Here is a 26,347-nt window from a genome sequence, read left to right as displayed (position 1 = left end):
TCTCTCTGCCCTGCCCCCTTCCTCTGCTTGAGGTACCAAGTGGACTTAGAAAGCAGAGGGTGCCTCTGAAACTTGACACACTCAGTGGCTTTAGAAAGAAGTCTTTTTAAGAGCTGGTTTGGGATTTGAGAACCATAAGTCGTGGCTTCTTTTGCTTGTGCCCAGCACCTTTGTGGTATAGCCTGTGTTCTGCCATGGTCTGTGAGGCCTAGGTGCACCTCTGTTCCCAGGAGACCTTATGTGTTCTTCATCTCTTGCATGCTAGCAAGACCAGTGAACTTGATAAGGCAAAGGAAGAGGAATCGTGAGGTCACATGTGCTGCCACGGTCACACCTTAAGGTAGCAACAGGGCAGCTCTGGTAGGCTTCCCCACTTTGCTCTCAGGAGAGCCTAGCTGGACTCTTGAATGTCCTGAGAGCTGTGGTCCCTGAGCAGCTGCAGGGTACCAGGGTGTTTTGTGTGCCTAAGCATCTCCTGTTTATCCTACCCAGATGCAATGGTGGAACAAAAAAGTGCTGTGTTATACACACTGCTGGGTGGTAGGTACAGACATGTGGCGGATGCAGTGTCGAGTGCTGTGATCTCATACTAACGTCTAACTCTGTAAGCCACTGTCATACAACATATACTCCCCTCTCCTGCATACAGCCTAACAAGCTGTGCTGATATGGAAGCATTTGTGTCTCCTTTGAACAGTTAGGCCACTTGGCACTGAGTTCTTGGTCCAGAGAGTCGGAACCCAGCTATGCGCCTCCCCATCTTGCATCCCATCTACTTTGTACATGCTGAGGGGTTCATAGTTTACCTGGAAACCCACTAACAGGTATTGGATAACATCCCTCCCCAAGTGTTGGCTGTTTAAGATGGGATCCAGTTAAGCTAATGTGGGACTTTTGCTTGAGACAGGCTTTCTGTACCTCAAGCTGTCTTTAACTCGTGATCCTCTGACCTCAAGTAGCCTAAGTGCTGGAATGACAAGCTTGCACCACCATGCCTGGTTTTTGTAATGTACTTTTTGTTTCCCTTCTTCCCAGCCTGTCCTCTTCTTACTTGGGGAAACCATGTGACCAGCATGCAACAGTGGTCACCTTTACCTGATCACAAGAAGTTGCTTGGGGCCCTTGGGCTGCCGGGTTTGAGGCTTTGCAGAGGGGCGGGGAGTTGTTGGTCCAGCATGGCTGAGCGGTGGGAAGAGGAGCTATGTGACTGTTAGAAGTAGACATTCTAATGTTAAGACAGCTCAGAGATAATAGTATTTCTTCTGACATAGCATTATATCTTCATTCTCATGAATCAACATAAAAGGTGAACTTGTCCCTAATTTTACCATCCTGTGACAGACATCTAATATCATCACCTTCTTACCCAGGGTTTTTCCACTCCCAGGGGACTGAAAAGTTTCTAGAATCCTCCTCTCTCTGCCTAGAAGTGAATCTTCCCTGAAGCCTCTGAACCACTTAACACTGTTAGAACCCATCATGCTGCTCAGTCAGGCTGGCTTCAGGATGTAAGAGCCCCTAGGCATCCCTGAGTAAGGACCTGAACCTCACTAGGTCTCAGTTGTGGACTTGGGACCAGATTGGGCCTAACAGGTGGCTATGAGACCTTTGCATAGTGATGTGACCTATGTCCCCACCCCCAACTGTCACCAGATATGGGACTAGACATAGTTGCCTTCTTCCAGAGACTCCTGTCCTGGAAAAGACTGAGGCATGGCTTCAGAGCCACCACAGGCCTTGCTTCAACAAGGTGACCATTCACAGATGTTTCTGTTGATATCTGCAAGAACTTCAGTGGCTGCTTGGCAGGGGATCCCTGCGGGTCAACACTCATAGAAGGACTAAGTGCCAGGTTGGGTCTGAATCATGTGTGGTTTCTTGGTGCTGTCTCATGTTTAGATTCCCTCAGAGCTGCTGTTGTGTATGGTGTTTTTTTTTTTTTTTTTTTTTTAACTAGACTGGCATTCAATTCACTTAAGGATAAATAGTGCATATTTTAATTCTGACCCTGAACTTACTCAGGAGAGGGCTCCCTCCCCCTGGGGGCCTCCTTGAGCTCTCAAGGCTGGGTTGCTTGTACTTGGTCATCTATGCTCACGCAACGTGAACCTTGGTCACCTGTTGGGGCATGCAGAGCTTAGGTGTTTGAGAGCACTGAGTTCTCCATGCCTGGAGGTGTTTTCTAGGATGAACTATCAAGGTATTAAATAACTAGCAGGTGTCTGGGCCCAAGGGAACTAGTTTCTTTTCAGGCAGATGCAAAACAGCTCTGAAGCCTGTCAGTTAAATTGAGTACTCACCTCCCCCCCAGGTAGAGTGGTGTATTTTTTTCTACAACGGACCGGAGGTGGAGATCAGTCAGAACTTACCACTGAAGTTTCTAGGTAAAAGTTGTTGATTTGCAAAGAGAGAAACAGATTTTTTTTTTTTTAAGTGCAGGAAGCGGCTGTGTGGGTGTCAGTGATTGGCCTCGGGGCTGTGCTGCCAAAGTGGGATCCTGTCTCAGCCCCACCCTGCCACTTCCTGTCAGCATAACCCAGCCTTGTGGTTCTTACAGAGCCCAAGTGACACCCGTTCACCAGCCAGTAACCTTTAACCTATCCTTGGCTTAGTGATCATTTTTATTACTGCTAAGACCTTTCCACCCCTTCCCCAGGATTCTGCTGTTGATAGTATGACTCTCAGCAAGTGCTTTCATCCAAATTACACTATATGTCCAACCTTTACCCTGTTGGAATTAATGCTCACCTAAACAAGAAAAGATGTTTCTATCAGACAAGGTTCCTGCTGTCCACACAAGGCAGCCATAGTAGCTTTCACAGTGGTCACTGTGACCACTGGGGGAAGGGAAGTGGCCCACAAGAGATTGTCACAAAGGAAACCTCAAGGTTCCAAATGGCACCCATGCCTGTATACACTCAACACCCTTCCTGTAAAATCCTACGCCAAGGTTGGAGTCTGGTGGTGGGGTTCTCACTCTGTCCTTGCCAGTTTGTCCCCAAACCTTGTTTATTGCCCAGAGTCCACTTGTAAAATGGCATCTCCATCTGAATCCTGCGGTTCACCTCTGCCCTGAACTTAACTACTTTAATTTTGTTCCCTCAGTGGTGGCAAAGAGTACGTGTTTAGATTTAGAATGGGACATGCTTTTGTTACAGTTTAGGGGGCCTGGCAGATTCTGCCACATGGCTGGTCAGCCAAGTCAGGGGTTGGGGTTGGAGGCTCATGAGCAGCCTAACACACCCAAGCTAGCAGAGCTCCACCTTTTCTACTCACTCCCCAGGCATTGCTAGTTTCAAAGCAAACCCTGGAGGGTGTGTGCCAGGGCTGCATGTAGCTGCCAGCTGTGATGCTGCTGAGTATCCTGTGCCCTGGAAGATGCTGTGTGGGGCATTAAGTGTTCTGCAAGGCTGATCAAGTTTAGAAATAGGAGCATTTGCCTACCTTGGCACACATCTACCCTCTGTATCCAGAAGTGCAAAAAAAAAAAAAAATCAGTGGATCTTGAGCAGCTCAAGAAACAAATGTTTGGCTGGGACAAAGTTTTCAGAGCACAGGGGTCAGCCAGTGGGGAGTCTCGGGGTGACAATATGCAAGACCAAACAGACATAGGGCTCCCTGTCTGCCTTTGGGATGAGCCAATAGGAGTTGCCTGTTGGCTTGTCTGAGGATCCACCTATGGTGCATCCCAAGGGGCTCTACTACAGTACTACAGCTTGGGTGCAGCCTCCCTACCTTTATAATAGAATCAATGTGGCTCTACATTCTTCAGTGGTCAGCACCCCACCCACATGCCTCTGATCAATGGGGATCTGACCATAAAGAGAGCCAGGTGGGATCCCCCATCAGACTGTATCCACCTCATTCCAGATGTCCCCACCGATGAGGGCTCCCAGTGGAGTCCTCCATGGGACTTGTGACACTCCATTCTAGGCCATGTGTGTAGTGTTCTCTGATGGTTTTGTTAAATGTGGGTAAGGCACCTTCCTGCCACGTAAAGAGGTGTCATGCTTGAAACGTTGGCACTCTTGTGTAGGGAGAAACAAAGCCAGCAGCCCCCACAACTCCACAGCGAGCATAGCCCAGGGTTCCCCCAGGCCTCACCCTGTTCCTACATAGATAGAATCTCCCTGAGCCCCTCCTGGAGTAGTCCTTCTCAAGGTGCCAGTCAAAGAACAGATATGGGGCTGGAGAGATGGCTTGGTGGTTAAGGCACTTGCCTGCAAAGCCAAAGGACCCAAGTTCAATTCCCCAGGACTGCCTGCATCTGGAGTTTGATTACAGTGGCTGTAGGCCCTGGTGCACCCATTCTCTCTGTCTCTCTCTTCTGCCTCTTTCTCTCCCTCATATAAATAAATAAAAGTAAAATATTTTTAAAAAGGTAAGTGATTTCTCAACATGCACTAGGGAGACTTACCAGTCTGTGTCATGTTGTGAAAATTAACAGGTGCCATACCTGTGATCTTGTCACTCAAGATTTCTAAGCCATCTTGGGCTAAAGAGTGAGACCCTTAGCTGGGCATGGTGGTGCACGCCTCTAATCCCAGCACTCGGAAGGCAGAGGTAGGAGGATCACTATGAGTTTGAGACCACCCTGAGACTACAGAGTGAATTCCAGGTCAACCTGAGAGTGAGACCCTACCTTGAAGAACTAAAAAGAAAAGAAAAGAAAAAGCTGACACATAATCTGCAGCATTTTACATCATCTTGCCTACCCCTCCCAACACCACCTTTTTTTTCTGTTTTAGGGCTGAAGTAGCCCAACTTTAGCTTCATGTCAATGTCATAGAGCTTTTGTAGAAAATTACCTTTCTCCTTTATATCCCATTTGTATTTTGTGGACCCAAAGTGCATGGCCATGTTTTTCATTTTCCTTTGTGGGTTTTTTTTTTTTTTTGATTTTTTAAAAGATTTTATTTATTTATTTATTTATTAGAGAGAGGGGGAGAGAGAGAATGGGCATGCCAGGGCTTCTAGCTAGCCACTGCAAACAAACTCCTGACGCATGCGCCACCATGTACATTTGGCTTAAGTGGGACCTGGAGAATCGAACCTGGGTCCTTTTGCTTGGCAGGCAAGCACCTTAACGACTAAGCCATCTCTCCAGGCCTGTTTTTCAATTTTTTGTGGTAGGATCTCATTCTAACCCAGGCTGACCTGGAATTCACTTTGTAGTCTCAGGCTGGCCTCAAACTTACTTTGATTCTCCTACCTCTTCCCTACCTCTTCCTGAGTGTTGGGATTAAAGGTGTGTGCCACCATGTCTGGCTACTTTATCTTATTTGCTTATTTATTTAATAGATGGGGAGAAAGTTAAGAGTATGGGGTGCCAGAGCCTCTTGCTGCTGCAAATTAACTCCAGACACATGGACCACATTGTGCATCTGGCTTTACAGTGGGTACTGGGGTATCACACTTTAATAAAATGCTGTGTAAGCAAACACTGTTTCTTTTCTTTTTTCTTTCTTTCTTTTTTTTTTGAGGTAGGGTCTCACTCTGGTCCAGGCTAACCTTGAGTTAACTATGTAGTCTCAGGATGGCAGTCCTCCTACCTCTGCCTCCTGAGGGCTGGGATTAAAGGCGCGAGCAAGCAAGCACTTTTAACCACTGAGCCATCATTCCAATCCCTTTTTATTTCAATGGCAGAATAAAACTAATCCACCGGCTCACCAGCCCAGGAGATTCCCACGACCCCAGCACACCGCACCGCAATTGAAAGCAGGCACAGGTGGAGAATAGTAAATATTTGTTCAGGTTTTCTCCACAATTCAGACCCAAACCTCATCCTGTTCCCTCCATTGCATTAAGCGGGTCTTCTTAAAACTCGGTAAATATTTTTGGTGGGAAATCTCAAATGCTGTGATCACGGGGACCTCAGATTTTTATCTCTCGGCCTATGCTGCCTGGCTCAGCTTTGATCTGCCAGGCTGCTCCTCAGGTCTGCAAGAGTCCTGCCTGCAAGCTGCCATGTGGCTAGGTGTCACGGGTTCAAAATGAACTGTCCTTCCTCCTGCGATGGGAGCCACAGGGAGAATAGAATGTGGCAGGGATGCACTGTGTGTTTTAAAAGTTCTGAGCCCACAACAGTCTTGTTTTCTTTCTCTTTACTGACTTTAATTTTTTGTTATTGATGTTAGGCTGGGAATAAGAGCCTATGCCAGTGTCCTCTGGGTGACCCTCCCTGGCATGGTGCCCTGCCCAGTCCTGTAGAGGGACTGTGGCTGTGTGAGCATCCTGTGTTGAGGACAAATGGCTGTAGTGTGGGATGTGTTACAATTGAGTGGCTGTCCTGGGCTTTGTGAGGTGAAGGGCTCTTATTGGGTGTCTGTGTTGTGCAGTGTGTGACAGTGTGTGGTTGTCCTGAGCTGTGTATGGTGAAGGACTTACACATTGGATAGAATACAAGACAGTTGTTCTGTGTCAGGATACACGGCCTGGCAGTTGTGTGATCTGGGGTGGGGCAGCTGCCCTGACCACAAACCTTTGGTTTGTTTTCTTGGGGGGGGGGTTTCCTGTATTTATCGCTCATCTGCAGAACTACATTTTCCAAGTACAGCAGTGAATTGTGTAAATAGAACCCAGCAGGATCCAAGTGGAACAAGTGCATGTTCACACTCCTGTATGCATTTTCTTCTCCCTTTCACTGCAGGGTCTCCATTTATAGTCCATTCTGGCCTGAAACCATAATCTTTCTGCCCCAGCCTACCTACCTACCTGTCTGTCTATCTGCCTGCCTTCCTCATTTATTTATTTTGGTTTTTCGAGGTAGGCTCTTGCTCTAGCCCAGGCTGACCTTGGAACTCACTATGTAGTCTCAGGCTGGCCTCACAGTGATCCTCCTCCTCTGCCTCCTAAGTTCACGGATTAAAGGTGTACACTACCACACCTTGCTTTTTTCTTATTTTTGAGACAGGGTCTCATGTAGCCCTCTTCTGAGGGCTGGTATTATGGGTGTGTACCACCAGACATGATTTTGATTTTTTAAAATATTTTATTTATTTATTTATTTGTAAGTAGAGAGAATGAGACTGTATCAGGCCCTTCAACTGCTGCAAACAAACTCCAGATGCATGTGCCTCTTAATGTATTTTTTTAATCAGATTTTTGAGGGGCTGGAAAGATGGCCCCGCATTTAAGGACAAATGATTCAGGTTCAGTTCCTCAGTACCTACATCAAGCCAGATGCACATAGAGATGCAAGCTTCTGGAGTTTGTTTGCAGCAGCTGGAGTCCTTGGTACACCCATTCTCTCTCTTTCTCTTCTGTGTCTATTATTAAATAAAAATAACATGAATAAAAATTTAAAGCCTTTAATCCCAACACTGGGAGGCAGTGGAAGGAGGATCACCAAGAGTTTAAGGCCACCCTTAGACTACATAGTGAATTTATTGAAGAAAAAGAAAAAAGCTGGATGTGGTGGCACACATTTTTAATCCCAGCACTTGGGAGGCAGAGGTAGGAGGATCGCTGTGAGTTCAGGGCCAGCCTGAGACTACAGAGTGAGTGCCAGATCAGACTGGGCTAGAGTAAAACCCTACCTCAAAAAAAGAAAAAAAAGGGGGTGGGGGAGAGTGCTAGAGGGATGGCTTAGCAGTTGAGGCATTTGCCTGCAAAGCCAAAGGACTGTGGTTCGATTCCCCAGGACCCATGGTAGCCAGATGCACAAGGGAGCGCACACGTCTGGAGTTTGTTTGCAGTGCCTGGAGGCCCTGTCATGCCCATTCTCTCTCCCTCTTTCTCTGTCAAATAAATAAATTAATAAAAATAAAAAAAATTGCTTCTTGGCTTTTTGGCTAAGATCAAGTGTAAAAATAAAATATTGAAGGAAAAAAAAAAGAACGGGCTGCACGTGGTAGGGTGGTGCATGTCTTTAATCCCAGCACTTGGCAGAGGTCAGAGGACTGCCATGAGTTCAAGGCAATGCTGAGACGCTGAGTGAATCCTGGGCTAGAGTGAGATCCTACCTCAAGAAAAAAAAAAAAAAAAAACAGGTCTGGGTTGATGTCATAGCCTTTCCCTGTCTTAGTGTCTGAGGGCCTGATTATTTAGATTCTTTGTGATTTTCAAGCCTGACTCTTAGAACCCTTTGGGAGGGTTCCTGGAAAGCAAACTGGAAAAAGCCAAGGTACGCTTCATTCTCCAACACTGATGATCTAGACAGCTTCACCTTACCCCGCCAAATCAACACCCCAACCCCCACCTCCCATGTGCTGGGGGAAAGGAATGGCCTCAAAAACCTTGAGAAATAGAATTAAAGATATTTCCAGCAGGGTGGGGCCAGCCACCAAGTGATTTTTTTTTTTTAACATCGCACACTGTGGTAAACCATGGGGTTCGTATTGTTTTTGCCGAAGTCAGGCCTGTGTGTGGTTTCGGTACACCACTTCGGCAACTGTTGAAACTGCTGTGGTTTGAAAATAGTCCTACTTTGCCTTTGCTTCAGTCTGCCCCCAGCTAACACAGTATCATTCAGGACTGCATTAGGGGCCTGGGCAGGGGTCTTTCATGTCATGGCTCTGCATTTGTCACTGTCCACCATGCTGTGGGAACAGAAAGTTCTCACCACAGAGATCTAGGAAAGGCTACAAAACCTCATGCCAGGTACCAACCTGGTTAGTAGTAGTCAATCATTTCTTTCTTACTTTTTGTGTTTGTTTGTTCGTTTTGTTTTGTTTCGAGGTAGGGTCTCACTCTAGCTCAGGCTGACCTGGAATTCACTATGTAGTCTCAGGGTGGCCTCAAATTCGCAGCGATCCTCCTACCTCTGCCTCCCAAGTGCTGGAATTAAAGGTGTGTGCCGCCACATCCAGCTTGCTTGCTTGCTTTCTCTCTCTCTCTCTTTCTTTCTTCTTTTACAAGGAGATGGAGATAGAGTGAGTGCACTAGGGGCTCCAGATGCATGTTCCACTTTGCATCCAGCTTTATGTGGTTACTGGAGAATCAAGTTGCAGGCAAGTAAGTGCCTTAACCACTAAGCCATCTCTCCAGTCCCATGATTCTTTTTTTTCTTTTAAAACTTTATTTATTTGAGAGGGAGAGAGAGAATGGGCACACCAGGACCTCCAGCCACTGCATATGAACTCCAGATACATGTGCCCCTTTGTATGGCTTATTGTGGGTCCTGGAGAGTTGAACCGGGGTCCTTTGGCTTTGCAGGCAAGTGCCTTAGCTGCTAAGCCATCTCTCCAGCCCACATGATTCTTTTTTTCTATCTTTGTTACTATTTACTGTTCAGTTTTATGATTTGGGGGCTTTTTTATTTTGTTTTTGTTTTTGTTTTTTGAGGTAGCTCTAGCTCAGGCTGACCTGGAATTCACCATTAATCTCAGGGTGCCCTCAAACTTGGATCCTCCTACCTCTGCCTCCCAAGTGCTGGAATTAAAGGCATGTACAACGTCACCAGACTTTTGCTTTCTTTTTTGTTTGGCTTTTCTTTTTTTTTTTTCAAGGTTGGGTCTTACTCTTGCACAGGCTGACCTGGAATTCACTATGTATTCTCTGGGCGGACTTGAACTCACATCAATTTGCCTTCCAGGTGCTGGCTGGGATTAAAGGTGTGTACTGCTATGCCCAGCTAGGTTTTTTTTTTTGTTTGTTTGTTTTTTTGAGGCAGTAGTTCACACTGGTCTCAAACCCAAACCTGCTTTAGCCTCCAATGTTGTTATTCATTCTTAATGGTTTCTCAGCAGCCATCTCTCCTTACTTGTGTCCCCATAGCCATGTCAACAGCATTGTGACTTGGCTTCTCAGAGAGCAGGTTGGGGGGAGGATAAAAGCCACTTTGTCATATTCACAATAAGCCTCAGAAAATCAGAAAAAATAATTATGAAGTTAGCAGAAGTGGTTACATAAAAGCAGGAACTAGACTCAAAATGTTTGAAAACTAGTTGTTAAAAATAACTTGGGGGCAAAGTGGGAAGTTTGGGCCTGAGTGGTGCTGCAGTATGGCTGGCTTCATTGCACAAATCCTGGCCATAGCTTACCTGGAGTGCTAGTGTCTTGCATGTAGCAGATTCAGCAGCACTTGTATGCCAGCACTTTAGAAGAACACACCCCAGAAAATACCATGTTCTTTTTCTGAAAACAAGAGATGAGCAGTTGATGTGCCCTGGTTTCATGTGAACCCAGTCATGTTTCCTAAATAAATAACGGTTTCTGCAGCAGCGCAAACACCCTTTATAGCGATTCTTGGTGTGAACAGTGCTTTTCATCTCTGATGATCTTTCTGCTCATCAGAAACCTCAGCCTTAGATCACAACAGACTGGATTCTGAACTGCCCCTCCCAGAAAAAGTGTTGTTTTTTAAAGGAGGAAGAGGTGTTCACTGCAAAGATAAAAAAGGCTCAGAAGTTGCTGGCTTGTTTGCATGTTCTGTGCCATGGTGTTCACTCTTGGGAACCAGCTGGGGTTACCTCTCTTTTATGTTCCTACTTTTTATTTAGTTACGTGTTTTATTTAGTTATTTGCAAGGAGAGAGAAAAAAAGAGAGTGAATGGGCACAGCAAGACCTCTAGCCACTGCAAACATACTACAGATGCATGCACTGCATTGTGCATCTGGCTTTATGTGGATACTGGGGAGCCAAACAGGGGCTTTGTAGGCAAGTGCTTTAACCACTGAGCCATTTCTCCAGCCCCTGTTTACTTAGTTGGTTTTTTTGTTTTGTTTGGTTTGGTTTGGTTTTTTGAGGTAGGGTCTCACTTTAGCCCAGGCTGACCTGGAATTCACTATGTAGTCTCAGGGTGGCCATGAACTCACAGTGATGTTCCTACCTCTGCCTCCCGAGTGCTGGGATTTTCATTTCATAATTTTATACTTGTATAGAATGTATTTTGATTACATTCACCACCACTCCTCCATTTACTTTCTCTTGTACTCCCACTAAACTCCCCCATCTTCCCAACTAGTCTTACTTCTACATTGATGTCTTTTCTTGTGTGTGTAACCCACTGAGTTAAATTAGGGTTGTTTGCATGAGCAAGAGATTGTTTACTAGAGCATGGGCTATAGCAGTGAAGAAAATATCCCCTTCCCCCTTAAGCCATTAAGTCCCAATATCTTCTCATGGTGGGACAGGTTCTTACGAGGCCCTTTCCCATCCATAATAGAATACTGATAGGTCCTGTCTTGTGCAGGTTACCACACCTGCTGTAAGTTCATTATGGTATCTATTGGCCATGTCATGTCTGGAAGACCCCCGTTTCATAGCATTCTTTATCCTTCAACTCTTGCTTTTTTTTTTTTTTTTTTTTCCGAGGTAGGGTCTCATTCTAGTCCAGGCTGACCTGGAATTTCACTATGTAATCTCAGGGTAGCCTTGAACTCAAGGTGATTCTCCTACCTCTGCCTCCTGGGTGCTGGGATTAAAGGGGTGCACCACCATGCCTGGCTCAGCTCTTATATTCTTTGTGCCCCCTCTTCTGCAGTGTCCTGTGAGCCTTGGAGGGAGTTATGTATACATCCCCTTTGGAACTGAGCACTCAGCACTTCACTCTGAAAACTTTGATGAGTTTTAAGTCTCTCCCAGTAATTTTTGCCCACTTAAAAAAGACACCTTCTCTAACCAAGGCCAAGAGATACTGCAGACCTTTGCAATGCATCTTAAGAACCTATAAAAATGCTCTTTTATTTTATGAGAGAGAGAGGGAGAATGAGCACTCCAGGGCTTCTAGCCACTGCAGGTGAACTCCAGATGCATGCGCCTCCACATGCATCTAGCTTTGGGTTCTGGGGAACTGAACTTGGATCCTTACACTTCACAGGCAGGTGCTGTTTTAACTGTTAAGCCATCTCTTCAGCCCACCCCCTTTTTTTTTGAGGTGGCGTCTCACTGACTTGGAAATAACTAGGTAGTCTTAGGCGGGCCTCGACCTCACAGCAACCCTCCTACCTCTGCCTTCCCAGTGCTGGGATTAAAGGCATGTGCCACTGCCACCACACCCAGCTACACTTTTCTTTTTCTTTTCCTTTTTGGAGAGGCAGATAAGGTCTCAGCTGACCCAAACTCAGCTTAAGTGCTAGGATGACAAATGTTGCCATGCCCAGCAGAAACATTATTAAGAAATACCACTACCCTTTTGGCTGCCAGTGCCAGGATGCTGTGCTGCACCCTGGTGCTTTGAGCCTGTCTCCTGCCAATGGTGACTCCTGAACTACCTGTCACTTGAGCCACATCACTTTAGTCTTTGAGGCACAATTGGCCTGGCATTACCCCAGCTCAGCACTGCCCTGCCTTGTCCTGTGGACAAGGACAACTACAAACCTTTATTCCCTCCTAGCTCCTCAGAGAGTCCTGGGTCCCTATGTAGGTGGCACCAGGCCCCTCACTCTGATCCAATTTATGCTGAATCCCAGGCTGGCTGAAACTGGGAACACTGGCAGCATTTGCTGGCCTGGCCTCTAGAGGCCAGTGCCACAGGAAGGGCATAGAGCCAGAGGGGATCTTGTGGGGTGATCCACTGAGAGGACAGGATTTCCAGGTGAAGGGAGAGGTTCTAGGGACTGGACAAGCTGGAAAGCAGTGTGGCAGGGAGTCTATGGAGAAGACACCAGGCAGGACCATGCCACCAAGACCATGAACACAGAAATCATTATCTCCCATACAAATTCCTCACAGGCTATGGGGGTAGGACCCAAGCAGGCTCATGTCCTCATCCCTCAGTATGCCAGCACCCCCTGCCCCAGTAAAAAGTGGTGTTTTTGTTGTTTGCTTTTTTTCCTTTTCAAGGTAGGATCTCACTCTAGTCCCAGGCTGGCCTCAAACTTACTGATACCCTCCTAATTCAACCTATTGAGTGTTGGGATTAAAGACACCACCAAGCTGGGCTAAGTTTTTTTTTTTTTTTTTTTTTTTTTTTTTGTATGTGTGTGTGTGTGTGTGTGTGTGTTTATTTTGGTTTGGTTTGGTTTGGGATTGGTTTTTCAAGGTAGGATTTCGCTCTAGCCCAGGCTGACCTGGAATTCCCTATGTCATCTCAGGTGATCCTCTTACCTCTGCCTCTTGAGTGCTGGGATTAAAGGCTACACCACCATGGCTGGCCCTGTTTGTTTGTTTGTTTTTGAGGTAGGGTCTCACTGTAGCACAGAGGTTTGTTTTGTGTTGGGGAGGATGGTATTTCTTTTTGACAAAGGGTCTCATGTAGCCCAGGCTGGCCTTAAACCATGTAGCCAAATATAAGGGTAGGCCAGGGAAAGCCAGGCATGGTGGTACATGCCTTTAATCCCAGCACTTGGGAGGCAGAGGTAGGGGGATTGCCATGAGTTTGAAGCCACCCTGAGATTACATAGTGAATTACAGGTCAGCCTAGGCTAAAGTGAGTCCTTACCTCAAAAAAAAAAAAAAATGGGGGTTGGGCAGGAATTACAGGGCATGCCTTTAATCCCAGTACTTAAGAGGCAGAGGTTAGAGAACCACTGTGAGTTTGAGGGTAGCCTGGAACTACAGAGTGAGTTCCAAGTCAGCCTGGGCTAGAGTGAGACCCTACCTCAAAAGAACACCAACAACAGGGGTTGAAGAAATGGCTTAGCTGTTAATGCGTTTGCTGCAAAGCCTAAGGACTCAGGTTTGATTCTCTAGGACCCATGTAAGCCAGATGCACAAGGGGGTGCACACATCTGGAGTTCATTTGCAGTGGCTAGAGGCCCTAGTGTACCCATTCTCTCTCTTTCTCTCTACCTCAAATAAATAAATAAATAAATAATTTTTAATAAAAAAGCAACAATAAAAAGTTTAAAGGTGTCCTTGAACTCTTGATGGTCTTCTCCCAGCTCCCCAAGTTCTGGAATGACTTCTTATCTCCCCTTGCCCTGTGTACCCTTCATCCCTATCCTAGTTCCCAGCTGACAACTTAATCTTGGAAATACTCCAGAATTTAAACAAGCAATATCCATTATTTGAGCTGCCCAGCCTGGGATACTTTCTGTGAAAGCTCAAGCAGACTTGGGTGATGAGTAGCCAACCCCATATGATTCTCACACTACTTCTAATCTCAATAGGACTGCAGTCATGGTTAAGCTCACCACAGTGACTTCATTTAACTTCATTGCTCCTTTAAATACCCTGTTTCTCACCGGGCATTGTGGCACATGCCTTTAATCCTAGCACTTGGGAGGCAGAGGAAGGAGAATTGCTGTGAGGTCGAAGCCATCCTGAGACTACATAGTGAATTCCAGGTCAACCTGGGCTAGAGCAAAGCCCTACCTCAGAAAAATTGGAAAAAATAAATAAATAAAAAGCCCCAGAGCTGAAGGGGGCTAATGTAGGCTGAGTTTGGAGCCCTGAGGGACATCTTTGGGACTGTAGAAATGTGACCTTAGGTGGTTGTACTGGGGAAACCAGTGGCCACATAGCTGGTTCTGCCAAGAAGGCAGGTGTCCCTAGGCTCAAGTATGTTGGCCATGTAGCCAGATGTCCAAGACCATCATAATGGATCTTGGTTTCATTTTGAACATTGACTTTGAAACTGCAAGCGCCAGTCTGTGCAATTCAATTAACAGGACAGTACAGGCTGAGCCCTGCACCCTGTCAAGTGTCTGGTCTCTCAAGTACCCTGTACACCTACTGAAGTGACAGAGCAGCATCAGGCAGAAGCAGTGGATTGGTATGGCATGACTTGTCACACTGTAGGTTCTACACGGGAACCCAGTCTGGCTGGGGCTTCATTTCTCTGCTGAGTAGGGCTTAAGAGGCCTGGTATCTAATGGAAGAAGGTTCCAGCCAGCACTTTTCAGAGGGAGCCACATGACCTCCGGTCACACCTTTCAAATAGTTTCCTGGCCTCAGTTTTCCCCAATCCTAAACCCTCTCTGCCTTGCTATAAAGAACTATCCAGCTGGGCATGGTGGCACACACCTTTAATCCAGACTGGGCGGCAGAGGTAGGAGGATGGCAGAGGTAGGAGGATCGCTGTGAGTTTGAGGCCACCCTGAGACTACATAGTGAATTCCAGGTCAGCCTTAGCTAGTGAGACCCTACCTCAGAAAAAAAAAAAAAAAAAGACCAGCTGAGACCTGGGCCCCTGCTGTCAACTGCTTTGCAAAGCCTTTTAAACTTTTTTTTAAAATATTTTTTGTTTATTTATTTGAGAGTGACAGAGAAAGAGGCAGAGAGAGAGAGAGAATATGGGCACGCCAGGGCCTTCAGCCACTGCAAATGAACTCCAGACGCGTGCGCCCCCTTGTGTATCTGGCTAACGTGGGTCCTGGGGAACCGCGCCTTGAACCGGGGTCCTTAGGCTTCATAGGCAAGCACTTAACCGCTAAGCCATATCTCCAGCCCTGCAAAGCCTTTTAAAAAGGCCCCAATACCAAGGAATAGATGCAGGATCCAGAAAGGAATTTTAACCCGAACAGTCGGGGATGGGGAGGACCTCTAGCAGACACTCCTTTTAGACTTTGTAGACCTGAGCCAGCTCCTCTTTCTCTTGTCATTTTTAAAAGCTTGTATATTCTGATAAGGCATGTTTTTTTTTAACTCACTGTGATAGCATGTGGCTGCATTAAACTAAAATGAATCACTGTGAAACATGCCTGCATGTCAACTTTCTTTATAAATGTATATTGTTATTTTGAACCAACATGGTAATTATTACATATGTGTGGCACATTAGACATCTCAGTCCGTATACATAGCTGGAATACAGCATGTCTATTACCTCAGACACTCGACATGTCTTTATGTTGGGAACATTCAAAATCTTCTTGTGCCCCGCATAATGACATGCATCATCATTCCAGCACTTGGGAGATGGATGCAGGAGGATCAGAAGTCCAAGTTCATTTTCAGTATCTAGTGAGGTTGAGGCCAGCCTATGGTAAGAGACAGAGGAGAGACAGTGGTCTTGTGCTGCCCACAATCTGGTTTAAGCTGTGCTGTGGAATGTGGTGCACAGTGAAACTGATGCCAAACACATGTGGGATCCCGTGTTCCAAAGTCAACACCTCCCACACACTATAAATATGAACAACAATAGATGTTGAACTCCCAGCTTTCCCCAGAAAGGCAGCCAGGTCCTGCTCAGCACTGTGCTCTGTCCATGGCGAGTAACTTGTATTTTTTTGTTTGTTTGTTTGTTTTCTCCTAAACTTTCTAGGTAAAAGTACACCTGTAAGCCAGCTGGGTTCTGCAGAGTTCCCCGAGCCCCCCGATCCATTCCAGCCACTTGGGGCTGACAACGGCGACCCGTTCCAAAATAAGAAGGGGTTTGGGGACCCATTTAGTGGAAAAGACCCATTTGTCCCCTCCTCTTCAGCTAAACCTTCTAAGGCTTCTTCCTCCGGCTTTGCCGACTTCACCTCTGTAAGTTGAGTCTTCACTCTGCCACCGTGCCACCCCTTCCTGCTCTGCTTGCTGCTTCTCGGGGTGGTGGTCCCTTTCCAACTGCGAACCTCCCGCTCCTCCCGCCTCTGGCAGCCACCACCATCTGCCATTTATGTTATTTATTCTGTACTGGCTTCTGTAAGAAAACCAGGTTCTCAATAAAAATCAAGCCAAAAAGGAGCTACGGTTTGGACAGCCAACAAGAAGGGCACAGAACATGCCAGCTCATGTCCTTCTCAGGAGCTCTTTGTGCCATTTGTGTCCTGGAAAGGTTATTTTGTTCATTGGTTTTTGGAAGGTGAGCCAGCAGACACTTCCCAAGTATAACAAGATGGCAAAGGTTGCATCTGGGTTCTGCTGTACCCCAAAGGTCTTTGTGTGACAGTTTCAGTGTCCTGCCTGAGGACTTTGTGCAACAAGTAGATATTGAATGGCCTAAGTGGGATGTGCAAGGACAGGTCAAGCACATTGGTTTTTTGTGGGTTTTTTTTCAATTTTTATTCATTTATCAGCTACAGTGAAAATCTAATCTAGAGCAACCTCTCTGGGACCCTTCCCCTTACAACAGGGAAAAACCCCACAAAAGTCATTTGGGAAAGCCAAGAGCCTTTCAGGAACCTCACTTGGGATCTTGCAAGTAATCCTCACTTGTCCTATACTCCTGCCTGATGAGACCCTTCCCTGTTCAGAAAAGCTTTGTGCTCAGAGAGCTTTAGGAGCTGTCTTCCTACAATCCATTTTACCACATGACATGCATCCATGTTTTCAAAGAGGTTTCCTTGCTTCATTTTACGTATAGAGATCCTTGGACTCCTGGGATATCTGATTTATTAATATAGTTGTATATTTCTTTATTTGGTGTTTTTTGATTTTTGGTGTTTTTTTTTTGGAGATAGGGTCTCATTCTAGCCCACACCTACTTGGAACTGTAGTCTCAGTCCTCACAGTGATCCTCCTACCTGTACTTCCCAAGTGCTAGATAAGTCACCATACCATGCCTGACTTATTCCAATTTGTGAGATAGTGTCTTATGAAGCCCAGGCTGGCTACAAACTGAAGATGATCTTGAATTTTGGTCCTCCTCTCTCCACCTCTGAGTGCTCCAGTGACAGTTGTGCATAACCATGCCCCACTCAGGATATGTGTGTGGGAGGGTGTATTTGATTTGATTTGGTTTTTTGAGGTAGATTCTCTCTGTAGTTTCAGGGTGGCCTTGAATTTGCAGTGATTCTCCTACCTCTGCTTCCCAAGTGCTGGGATTAAAGGCATGTACCACCATACCTGGTTCAGGATATGTGTTTTAGAAATAGACTGAAGGGTGGAATATGACTCAATGATAACAAGCTTTCTGAGCTTGCATTGGACCTTAGGTTCCATCCCCAACACCATAAAAATAAGTAAATAGAGCTGAGTAGGGTGGGACATGCCTTTAATCCCAGCACTTGGGAGGCAGAGGTAGGAGGATTGCTGTGATTTTGAGGCCACCCTGAGACTACAGAGTGAATTACAGGTCAGCCTGGGCTAGAGTAGTGAGACCCTAACTTGAAAAAATAAATAAATAAACTAGTATATCAGTGCACAGTAAGTACACATTTCCTTCCTAAGCTTTCTTAGTGATATCCAGTTAGTGTCATTGTTCCATGGTTTATTTAAAATCCCCACCTGGGCTGGAGAGATGGCTTAGTGGTTAAGCGCTTGTCTGTGAAGCCTAAGGACCCCGGTTCGAGGCTCGGTTCCCCAGGTCCCACGTTAGCCAGATGCACAAGGGGGTGCACGCATCTGGAGTTCGTTTGCAGAGGCTGGAAGCCCTGGCGCGCCCATTCTCTCTCTCTCCCTCTGTCTTTCTCTCTGTCTGTCGCTCTCAAATAAAATTAAAAAAAAAAAAACAACTATTTAAAATCCCCACCTGGGGCTGGAGAGATGGCTTAGTAGTTAAGGTGCATTCCTGAGAAGCCTAAGGACCCAAGTTCTCCAGGTCCCGTGTAAACCAGATGCACATGGTGGCATATGGGTCTGGAGTTCGTTTGCAGTAGCTAAGGGCCCTGGCGGGCTCATTTTCACTCTCTGTCTCTAATAAATAAATAAAATATAAATTAAAAAAATTAAATGCCCACCTGGAGAGATGGTTTAGTGGTTAAGGCACTTGCCTGCAAATCCTAACAATCCAGCTTCAATTTCCCAGGACCAATGTAAGGCAGATGCACAAGGTGGTACATATGTTTGGAGTTCCTTTGCACTGGCTAGATGGTGTGCCCATACTCTCTATCTCTTTCACTCTCTATATATTAAAAAAAATAGTTTTTTGGGTTTTTTTGTTGTTGCTGTTTTGAGGTAAAGAAAGAGATTTGGGAGTGGTGGTGCATGCCTTTAATCCCAGCACTTGGGAGGCAGAGGTAGGAGGATTCTGTGAGTTCGAGGCCACCCTGAGACTACATAGTGAATTCCAGGTCAGCCTGGGCTACAGTGAGACCCTACCTTGAAAAACCAAAAAAAGAAAAAAGAGAGAGAGGAAAGAAAGAAAAGAAGTCAGGTGTGATGGTGCACACCTATAATCCCTGCACTCAAGAGGCAGAAGTAGGAGGATTGCTGTTAGTTCAAGACCAGTCTGAGACTACATAATGAATTCTAGTTCAGCCTGGGCTGGAGTAAGACCCTGCCCCAAAAAACCAAAAATATGAATATATATATTCATCTGAGAGGGAAAGAGGCACAAAGAGAATAGGCACACCTGGGCCTCTAACCACTGAAAACAAACTCAAGACACATGCGCCACTCTGTTCATCTAGTTTTATGTGGGTCCTAGGTAATCGAACCTGGGTCCTTTGGCTTTGCAGGCAAGTGCCTTAAATGCTAAGCCATCTCTCCAGCACTTAGCTTCCATTTTGAAACACCTTCATCTTCAAGTGGGAAATAAGACCTGCCTAATTCAACCTACAGCCTTATTTTTTTTTTTTTTTTTTGCTTTAAGTCATCTTTGCCACTTAGGATGGCCATGTTCCCAAAGAAGCCATAAGATATTATTGCACAGCCCTTTGGGGGGGAATGGGACTATAGTCATTGTATTGCATGACTCAGGATATCTCTCCATGTTCCTGACCTTTGAGGGCTCAGTTGATGGGCTCATGGTTTCTGGATTCACCAGGTCTCAAGTGTTTGTGTTGTGCCTTGGCTTGAGTATTTGTGCTCCCTAAAGAAATGGTGGGGTCTCTAACCTTTGCCTAGCCAGATCTGTGGTGAAGATCTTTCTAGTCCCTTACCTCTGCCCTGGGTACTGCTGTGCTGCCCTCTGAACCCTCTGAAACAAAGCCTTGAGGTGAGTCTCAAGGCTTATTACTATCCATTATGGAACCTTTCAGCTCTGTATGGTAACACACACCTGTCATTCTAGCACTTGGGAGGCTAAGACAGGAGGATCAGAATTTTGAGGCCAGCCTGGGCTACATAAGACCCTGTCTCAAGATAACAAAAAAAAAAAAAATGCTTTCTGTCTCAGGCCCATTTGTTCATTAGGAAGTAGCACATGCAGGTTAGCAGAATCATTCTTTTTGTATGTTTGTTTCTGGAAATCTACATCATGAACAATGTAAAACATCTGGATAGCTGGGTATTGTGCCATCAGAGTAGACAGTTTCCTGTGTGAGAACAAGCTGGGGAATAGGCAGTGAGCTGTGTTCCCATGCTCTATGAGGTGGGTTTGCTGGCAGGTAACTCAAAGAGCAAGTGACTCTTCTCACTTGTCTCTTGGGGTTGTCACCACCACTGCCCAGCCTACTGAGCACATGAGCTATGAATGTCTGTGAGATTACTGAAATAAAGCCATTTCATGTATGTCCTGGTTAATGGAGCTGTCTCCAAGACAGCTCTTTGTACCTGCTTTCTTCGGTCCTATGACGGTATAAAGGGGAAGCAACTTCAGGAGCTGATTCAAAGCCAAGCTGCAGTATAGTGAACAGCTACAACACCCCTAGGTGCTACCCAAAGCCCTGCCTGTCACATGATCCAGGCCACAGAACTAGAAGGTGGCCCAGTGCAAGCATCTCCAATCAGGGCTAGAAAGGCTTTGCTCATCTAAGACAGCTACAAACAGAATCCTCTTTCTGGAAACTTCTCAGACTTTACAGTCAAGTGAATCTCAGGGGCATCCTCAGTACATGGTGTGGGTCTCCCTATTGGATTCATGTACTGTCCTTGAACCAGTGAACTCTCAAATACTGGAACTTTTCTGACAACATGGTTAATTTGGCCACTCAGACCCTTTGATTATGAGGCCCCCACAGTGACACTGAACATGAGGAATGAGTGGGGTAGAGGTTTAGATGTGGCAAATTGCTACACCCCTTGAGGACTTGGTTCTAAGTGTTGATTTGGGTCAGGCTGATCCTAGCTACCCTGTCCCTGTCTGGCAGAAGGCAAAGTCCTTGTTTCTCTGCTGTTCCTCTAAGCTGCAGTGTGCAGTAATTCCCACCAGCATCTGTTGTTCTTTCCTTGTTTTTCTCTTAACATGGTGATAGGAGAAACTCTGAAAGTGGAAAGAGGAAGAGGGAGGATGGTCTGTGCCCCATAGTGGAAACACAGAGGGAACACCAACTTTCAGGGAATCCAACCTGGGCTGGGCCTCAGAGAGATGGAGGGTGGGCCTTTCCTCCTACCCCTGGCATCTCTTCCTTTAGATGCCTTCCTGCCCTCTGTCTGAGCCACTCAGCAGCCTCCCCAGTGTCTGAAGCTATGTCCCTCCCTCCCTTCCCTCTACCAGCCTCAGAGCTATATAATGTTCTGTTACGCACTCACTTCTGAGGCTCAGAACTTCTCTTGGCTCCCAGGTCATTTCTGTCATTTACTGCTGACCAGCACCCTTGGGCAAAAGAGGAAGGGATGATAGCTGAAGTGATAGTTTGCCCTGAGGGCCAAGTAAAGAAGATGCCACCATTGTTCCCCTGTGCCTCTGCTTCCTCCTCCACCCTTCATATAGAGGCTGGAGTAGCCTCCCTTGTACCTGTCTTTAGCTCTAGAGAGCCAGAGTCTTGTCTCCGATGTCAGAAATATCACCACAAAGCCGGATGTGGTGGTGCATGCCTTTAATCTCAGAACTTGGGTGGCAGAGATAGGAGGATCCCATGAGTTCAAGGCCACCCTGAGAGTACATAGTGAATTCCAGGTCAGCATAGGCTAGAGTGAGACTCTACCTCAAAAACAAAAACAAAAAAAACAAAAAACAAGAGTGTTTAGCTGGAGGCAGTGCATGGAGAAACTGAGTAGATAACAAGTTTCCCTTGAGGCTAGAGATCTCTTTGGAGTGTAATTAAGTGGGAGAGCAGCAGAAAGAGCTGACCTTAGCCGGGCTTGGTGGCGTGCACCTTTAATCCCAGCACTTATTTGGGAGGCAGAGGTAGGAGGATTGCTGTGAGTTCAAGGCCACCCTGAGACTCCATAGTGAATTCCAGGTCAACCTAGGCTAGAGTGAGACCCTATATCAAAAAAAAAAAAAAAAAAAAAAAAGAGCTGATCTTATATAGCCAAGTTATGTCAAATGGCTTGAAGTTGGCTATCCCAGGATTTAAGTGGTTTTTCTACCATTTGAATTTAAGAAGGAAGGGGAGCAGATGTGATGGCACATACCTGTAATCCATCCTGGGCCATATAGGAAGACCTTGTCTCAAAACAGAGAGGGCTGGAGGGGTGGCTTAGCTGTTAAGGCGTTTGCCTGCAAAGCTAAAGGACACTGGTTCTATTCCTCAGGACCCACGTTAGATGCACAAGGGGGCGCACATGTCTGGAGTTCATTTGTAGTGGCTGGAGGCCCTGGTGCACTCATTATCTCTCCCTCCCTTTCTCTGTTAAATATAAATTAAAAAAAAAAAAGACACAGAGAGAGCCTAGGAGATGACTCAGCAGCTAAAGGGACTTGCTTACAAAGCCTGGTAGCCCAGGGTTTTTAGTTCCCCAGTACCCACATAAAGTCAGATACACAGAGTGGCACATGCCTCTGGAATTTGCAGCAATATGCCCTGTTGTGCCTGTACATGCTTGTCTATTGCCCCTCAAATAAAAATACAAAAAGTGAGCCAGGTGTGGTGGTGCACACCTTTAATTCCCAGTACTTGGGAAGCCGAGGTAGGAGGATTGCCTTGAGTTCAAGGCCACCCTGAGACTACATAGTGAAATCCAGGTCAGCCTGGAGTAGAGCAAAACCGTACCTCAAAAAAACCCCAAAATAAATAAATGTTATATTTTTATTTATTTATTTTGGTTTTTCAAGGCAGGGTCTCACTCCAGCTCAGGCTGACCTGGAATTCACTACTATGTAGTCTCAGAGTGGCCTGAATTTATAGCAATCCTACTGCCTCTGCCTCCCGAGTGCTGGTATTAAAGATGTGCGCCACCACACCTGGCCTTTTCTTCTTTTTTTTTTTCTTTCTTTTTTTGAGGTAGGGTCTTGCTCTAGCCCAGGCTGACCTGGATGGAATTCACTGTGATGGCCTCAAACTTGCAGTAGTCCTCCTACTTATGCCTCCCGATCAAAGGCATGTGCCACCAAGCCCAGTTTAAAACTCCTTCTTTTTTTTTAAACTTTTTTTTTGTTTATTTTTATTTATTTATTTGAGAGCAACGGACAGAGAGAGAAAGAGGCAGATAGAGAGAGAGAATGGGCACGCCAGGGCCTCCAGCCATTGCAAACGAACTCCAGATGCCTGCGCCCCCTTGTGCATCTGGCTAACGTGGGTCCTGGGGAACCGAGCCTTGAACTGGGGTTCTTAGGCTTCACAAGCAAGTGTTTAACCGCTAAGCCATCACTCCAGCCCTAAAACTACTTCTTAGAAAAGAGAGACAGGCTTAGCGATTAAGGCATTTGCCTGCAAAGCCAAAGGATCCTGGTTCAGTTCTCCAGTACCCACATAAGCCAGATACACAAGGGGGAGGTCATGAATCTGGAGTTCATTTGCAGTGGCTGGAGGCCCTGGTGTGCCCATTCTCTCCATCTGCCTCTTTCTGTCTCTCAAGTAATTTTTTTTTTTTTAAGAGTGCCAAGCATGGTGGCACAGGCCTTTAATCCTAGCACTCAGGAGGCAGAGATAGGAGGATCGCCATGAGTTCGAGGCCACCCTGAGACTACATAGTTAATCCCAGGTCAGCCTGGACCAGAGTGAGACCCTACCTCGAAAAACCAAAAAAATAAATAAATAAAAGACAAACACAAGACTGGGCAGGAGCACATTTCAAGTGGGCAGAGTTGTCTATACAGATGTACCTCAGCCCCAACCACCACCTTTCTATGCACAGGGTGGAGTCCTGGACCTTCCATGGAGTTAGGGGCACTCTGTCCTTAGCCTGCTGCCAGCACCACTCTGAGCAGCAGGTGGAGTCTAGGCTTCTAACCCTTGCTTCTTTGTTTTTCTCCATGCAGTTTGGCAATGAAGAGCAGCAGCTGGCCTGGGCCAAGCGGGAGAGTGAGAAGGCAGAGCAGGAGCGGTTGGCGCGGCTGCGGCGACAGGAACAGGAGGATCTGGAGCTTGCCATTGCCCTGAGCAAGGCTGACATGCCAGCTGCCTAGCATGGGCCAGTGCAGCAGGACTTGCAGGAGGGTGGGTCAGTGGGAGAAGCTGTAGGTGTCTGTATGTACACACCATGCTCAGAGTGGCCCCTGCTTCGTATGACATGCCACAGCCACCATACATCAAGGACTAGCTGGCCAGAAGGCCTCAGGCTCCTGAGGAGCTTGTTCAGGGCCAGCAAACACAGCACACCTCTGTGGGCAGGCAAGAACCACAGCTGCAGGGGGGAAGGCCTGGCAGCCTTGAGTCTGTCTTGCCAGTGTGCCATTCTTGGGGGTGATTGGTCAGCTAGTTCTTCTTTCCAGACCCCTCACAGTAGGCAGGGGAGGTAGAGCCTTTGGGTTCCTCCCCTCCCAACTTCTGGCTGCAGACAAGTCCCACTCCTAGCCCCTCCCCCATCTGTGAGCCTCCCCTCCCCCACGATGTATGCATTTGTTGTATAAAAATGGAGTTTGAATGATTAATATAAAGTATTTTAATAGAAGACAAAATTTTCATTTATTGAAACCTAGGGATGTGACTTTATAGTATAAGGATTGGGAGGACCAAGACCACACAAACCACTCTGTGGCAAAGATGAAAGCTTTTATGTGGGAAAAGCATGAGCTACCAGGGCTGATTCACAAGAGAGGAGCACAACTCGCCTGAGTTTTCAGGCAGTGGGCTTTCTAGGGCTTTTTCAGTTGGGGGAAGGTGTGGAAGGAAAAGTTCCTTTAGGGGAGGTCATTACATTAAAATAGCTAGGGTGTGACACCAGAACAGTGACCATGTGACTTTACCAGATAAGGGGGCAGGAAACCATGACCTGAGGCATTGTTGGGCAAGGAGGGGATAAGGACTTGGTGGTTTCTTGAGGAATGTGGTTAATCCACTTTCCTATGCCTCTGTCACCATTCTCCTGACCTTGGTGACTCCATCTTGGGAGCCCTCCTAACATTCTAACCTTTTGTTAATGATAAGAGATAGTGATTTCTCTCTTCTATGGTGTCTTCATGCTGACTGTGGGGGGTAATGGGCTCTTATGGGAGAGGCTAGATAATGCAGTTGATGGGTCTCCCTTCAGGGCTGGCAAGGAAGAGCTGGTTCTACCGGTAAAGGTGGCAGAGTGGTGAGATCGATAATGTGCACCATCTGACAGTGCCAGTGTAGCATGCTGTTACGACTTGGTCCTGAGTAAAGCAGTCTTCTTTCATCCCATCCCTGTATTGAGCTGGCTTTAAGGCAGTCATTGATGACATCTGTTATAGAGAAGGTGAGGGAGATGGGCTCCGCACACCCCATGAGAGGACAGAAGGAAGAATTAAGGAGCTTGTTATTTTTGTGAACAGCTACAACATCAAAACACCAGGCACAAGGGGGAGGGAAGAGCACTCAGAAGCAAGGGGTAGAGGTTTTGGGGCAAGAGAAAGGAGGCAGAGGGTCATCGGTGTATTGAAGAGGAACATTCAGAGATTGGGGGAATAGAAAAAACATGAGAAAGTTTAAGTTTGAGAGGGCCTGTTAGTAACGAGGCTTACTTTAGCTGAGAGGAATAGACTATGGAAAGCATATTTAGAGTCAGTATAGATGTTAACTGGCTTGCCTTGTGCCAAGGTTAGGGCTCTAGTAGAGCTACCAGCTCAGCCTTTTGGGACATACTCCCCTTAAGCAACAGGCCAGTCTCTATTATCTGGTCATCTGAGACAATAGCATGCCCTGCTAGCGGAGAGCCCTGTGAGTTAGTAGAAGAGCTGCCGTCTATATACCAGGTGTGGTCAGAGTCTGGGAGAGGGGATAGAGAGATTCTAGGATTGTGACAGGTGAGAGGCTGGAGGGTAGTAGGGTTAAGTAGAGGACAAAAGTCAAGTGTAATGTCGGGGTTCTCAAGGAAAGTAATGTGAAAGACTTGAATTTTAGGTGTGGCGAGAAAGATGAGCTGCAGGGGCAAAGGATGGACCCTTTATTTAACCCAGAACTCCCAATGCCATACCCCCTTTTTTTTCTGTGGAATAAAGAAGAAAAGGCAGCTGATGGTCTGGAAGTGTGAGGAATAGAGCTTCCAAAAGGGCATTGCACAGGTGGGAGAAGGCAGCATCTGTCTCTGACTTAGTGTCTAGGGGTGCATGAAGGTCTCCCTTAGCTTTGTTGTAAAGGGGCTTTGCCAGGAGGGCAAAGTTTAGAATACATATTCTAAGGAACCCAGCAAAGCCAAGAAAAGAGAGGATTTCTTCCTTAGAGAGAGGCGGGAAGAGGGAGTGAAGATGTTATTTGTGGTCTAGGCTGAGTTGTGAGGTGGCAGCAAGGAGAAAACCCAGGTAATTAACTTGGGTTAAAGAAAGTTAAGCTTCTTGGGGGGAAACTCAGTATCTCTTAGATCGAGAAAGTTAAAAGTTTGTTAGTATGTAGTTCAGATAAAGAGAGGGTGAGCCCAGCAAAAGATCATCTACATATTGTAAAAGTGTGCTGGGCAACAGATCCAGGGACAAAAGGTCAGAGCTTG

At 46.4% G+C, this 26,347-nt stretch overlaps 1 protein-coding gene across 7 annotated transcripts in view; it reads left to right on the top strand.

Moving 5' to 3' along the window:
* Positions 1 to 24,359, top strand: part of Eps15l1 (epidermal growth factor receptor pathway substrate 15 like 1) — a 141,665-nt gene extending 117,306 nt beyond the window's left edge. For 4 of the 7 annotated variants that reach the window (XM_045148229.1, XM_004665969.2, XM_045148224.1 and 1 more), the window contains 2 exons: positions 16,092 to 16,297; positions 23,721 to 24,359. In XM_045148229.1, the coding sequence (XP_045004164.1) occupies positions 16,092 to 16,297; positions 23,721 to 23,867 (353 nt within the window). In that variant the 3' untranslated portion in view covers positions 23,868 to 24,359. Of the gene's footprint in view, positions 1 to 16,091; positions 16,298 to 23,720 lie in introns of those variants that run through there. The other 3 variants (XM_045148235.1, XM_045148244.1, XM_004665971.2) reach the window with 3 other exon arrangements.
* The last annotated feature ends 1,988 nt before the right edge of the window (positions 24,360 to 26,347 follow it).

Source organism: Jaculus jaculus, chromosome 1, assembly GCF_020740685.1.
Source record: "Jaculus jaculus isolate mJacJac1 chromosome 1, mJacJac1.mat.Y.cur, whole genome shotgun sequence".
NCBI lineage: Eukaryota > Metazoa > Chordata > Mammalia > Rodentia > Dipodidae > Jaculus > Jaculus jaculus.
The sequence above is the reverse complement of the archived record's forward strand: the minus strand, read 5'-3'. Positions and strand labels throughout refer to the sequence as shown.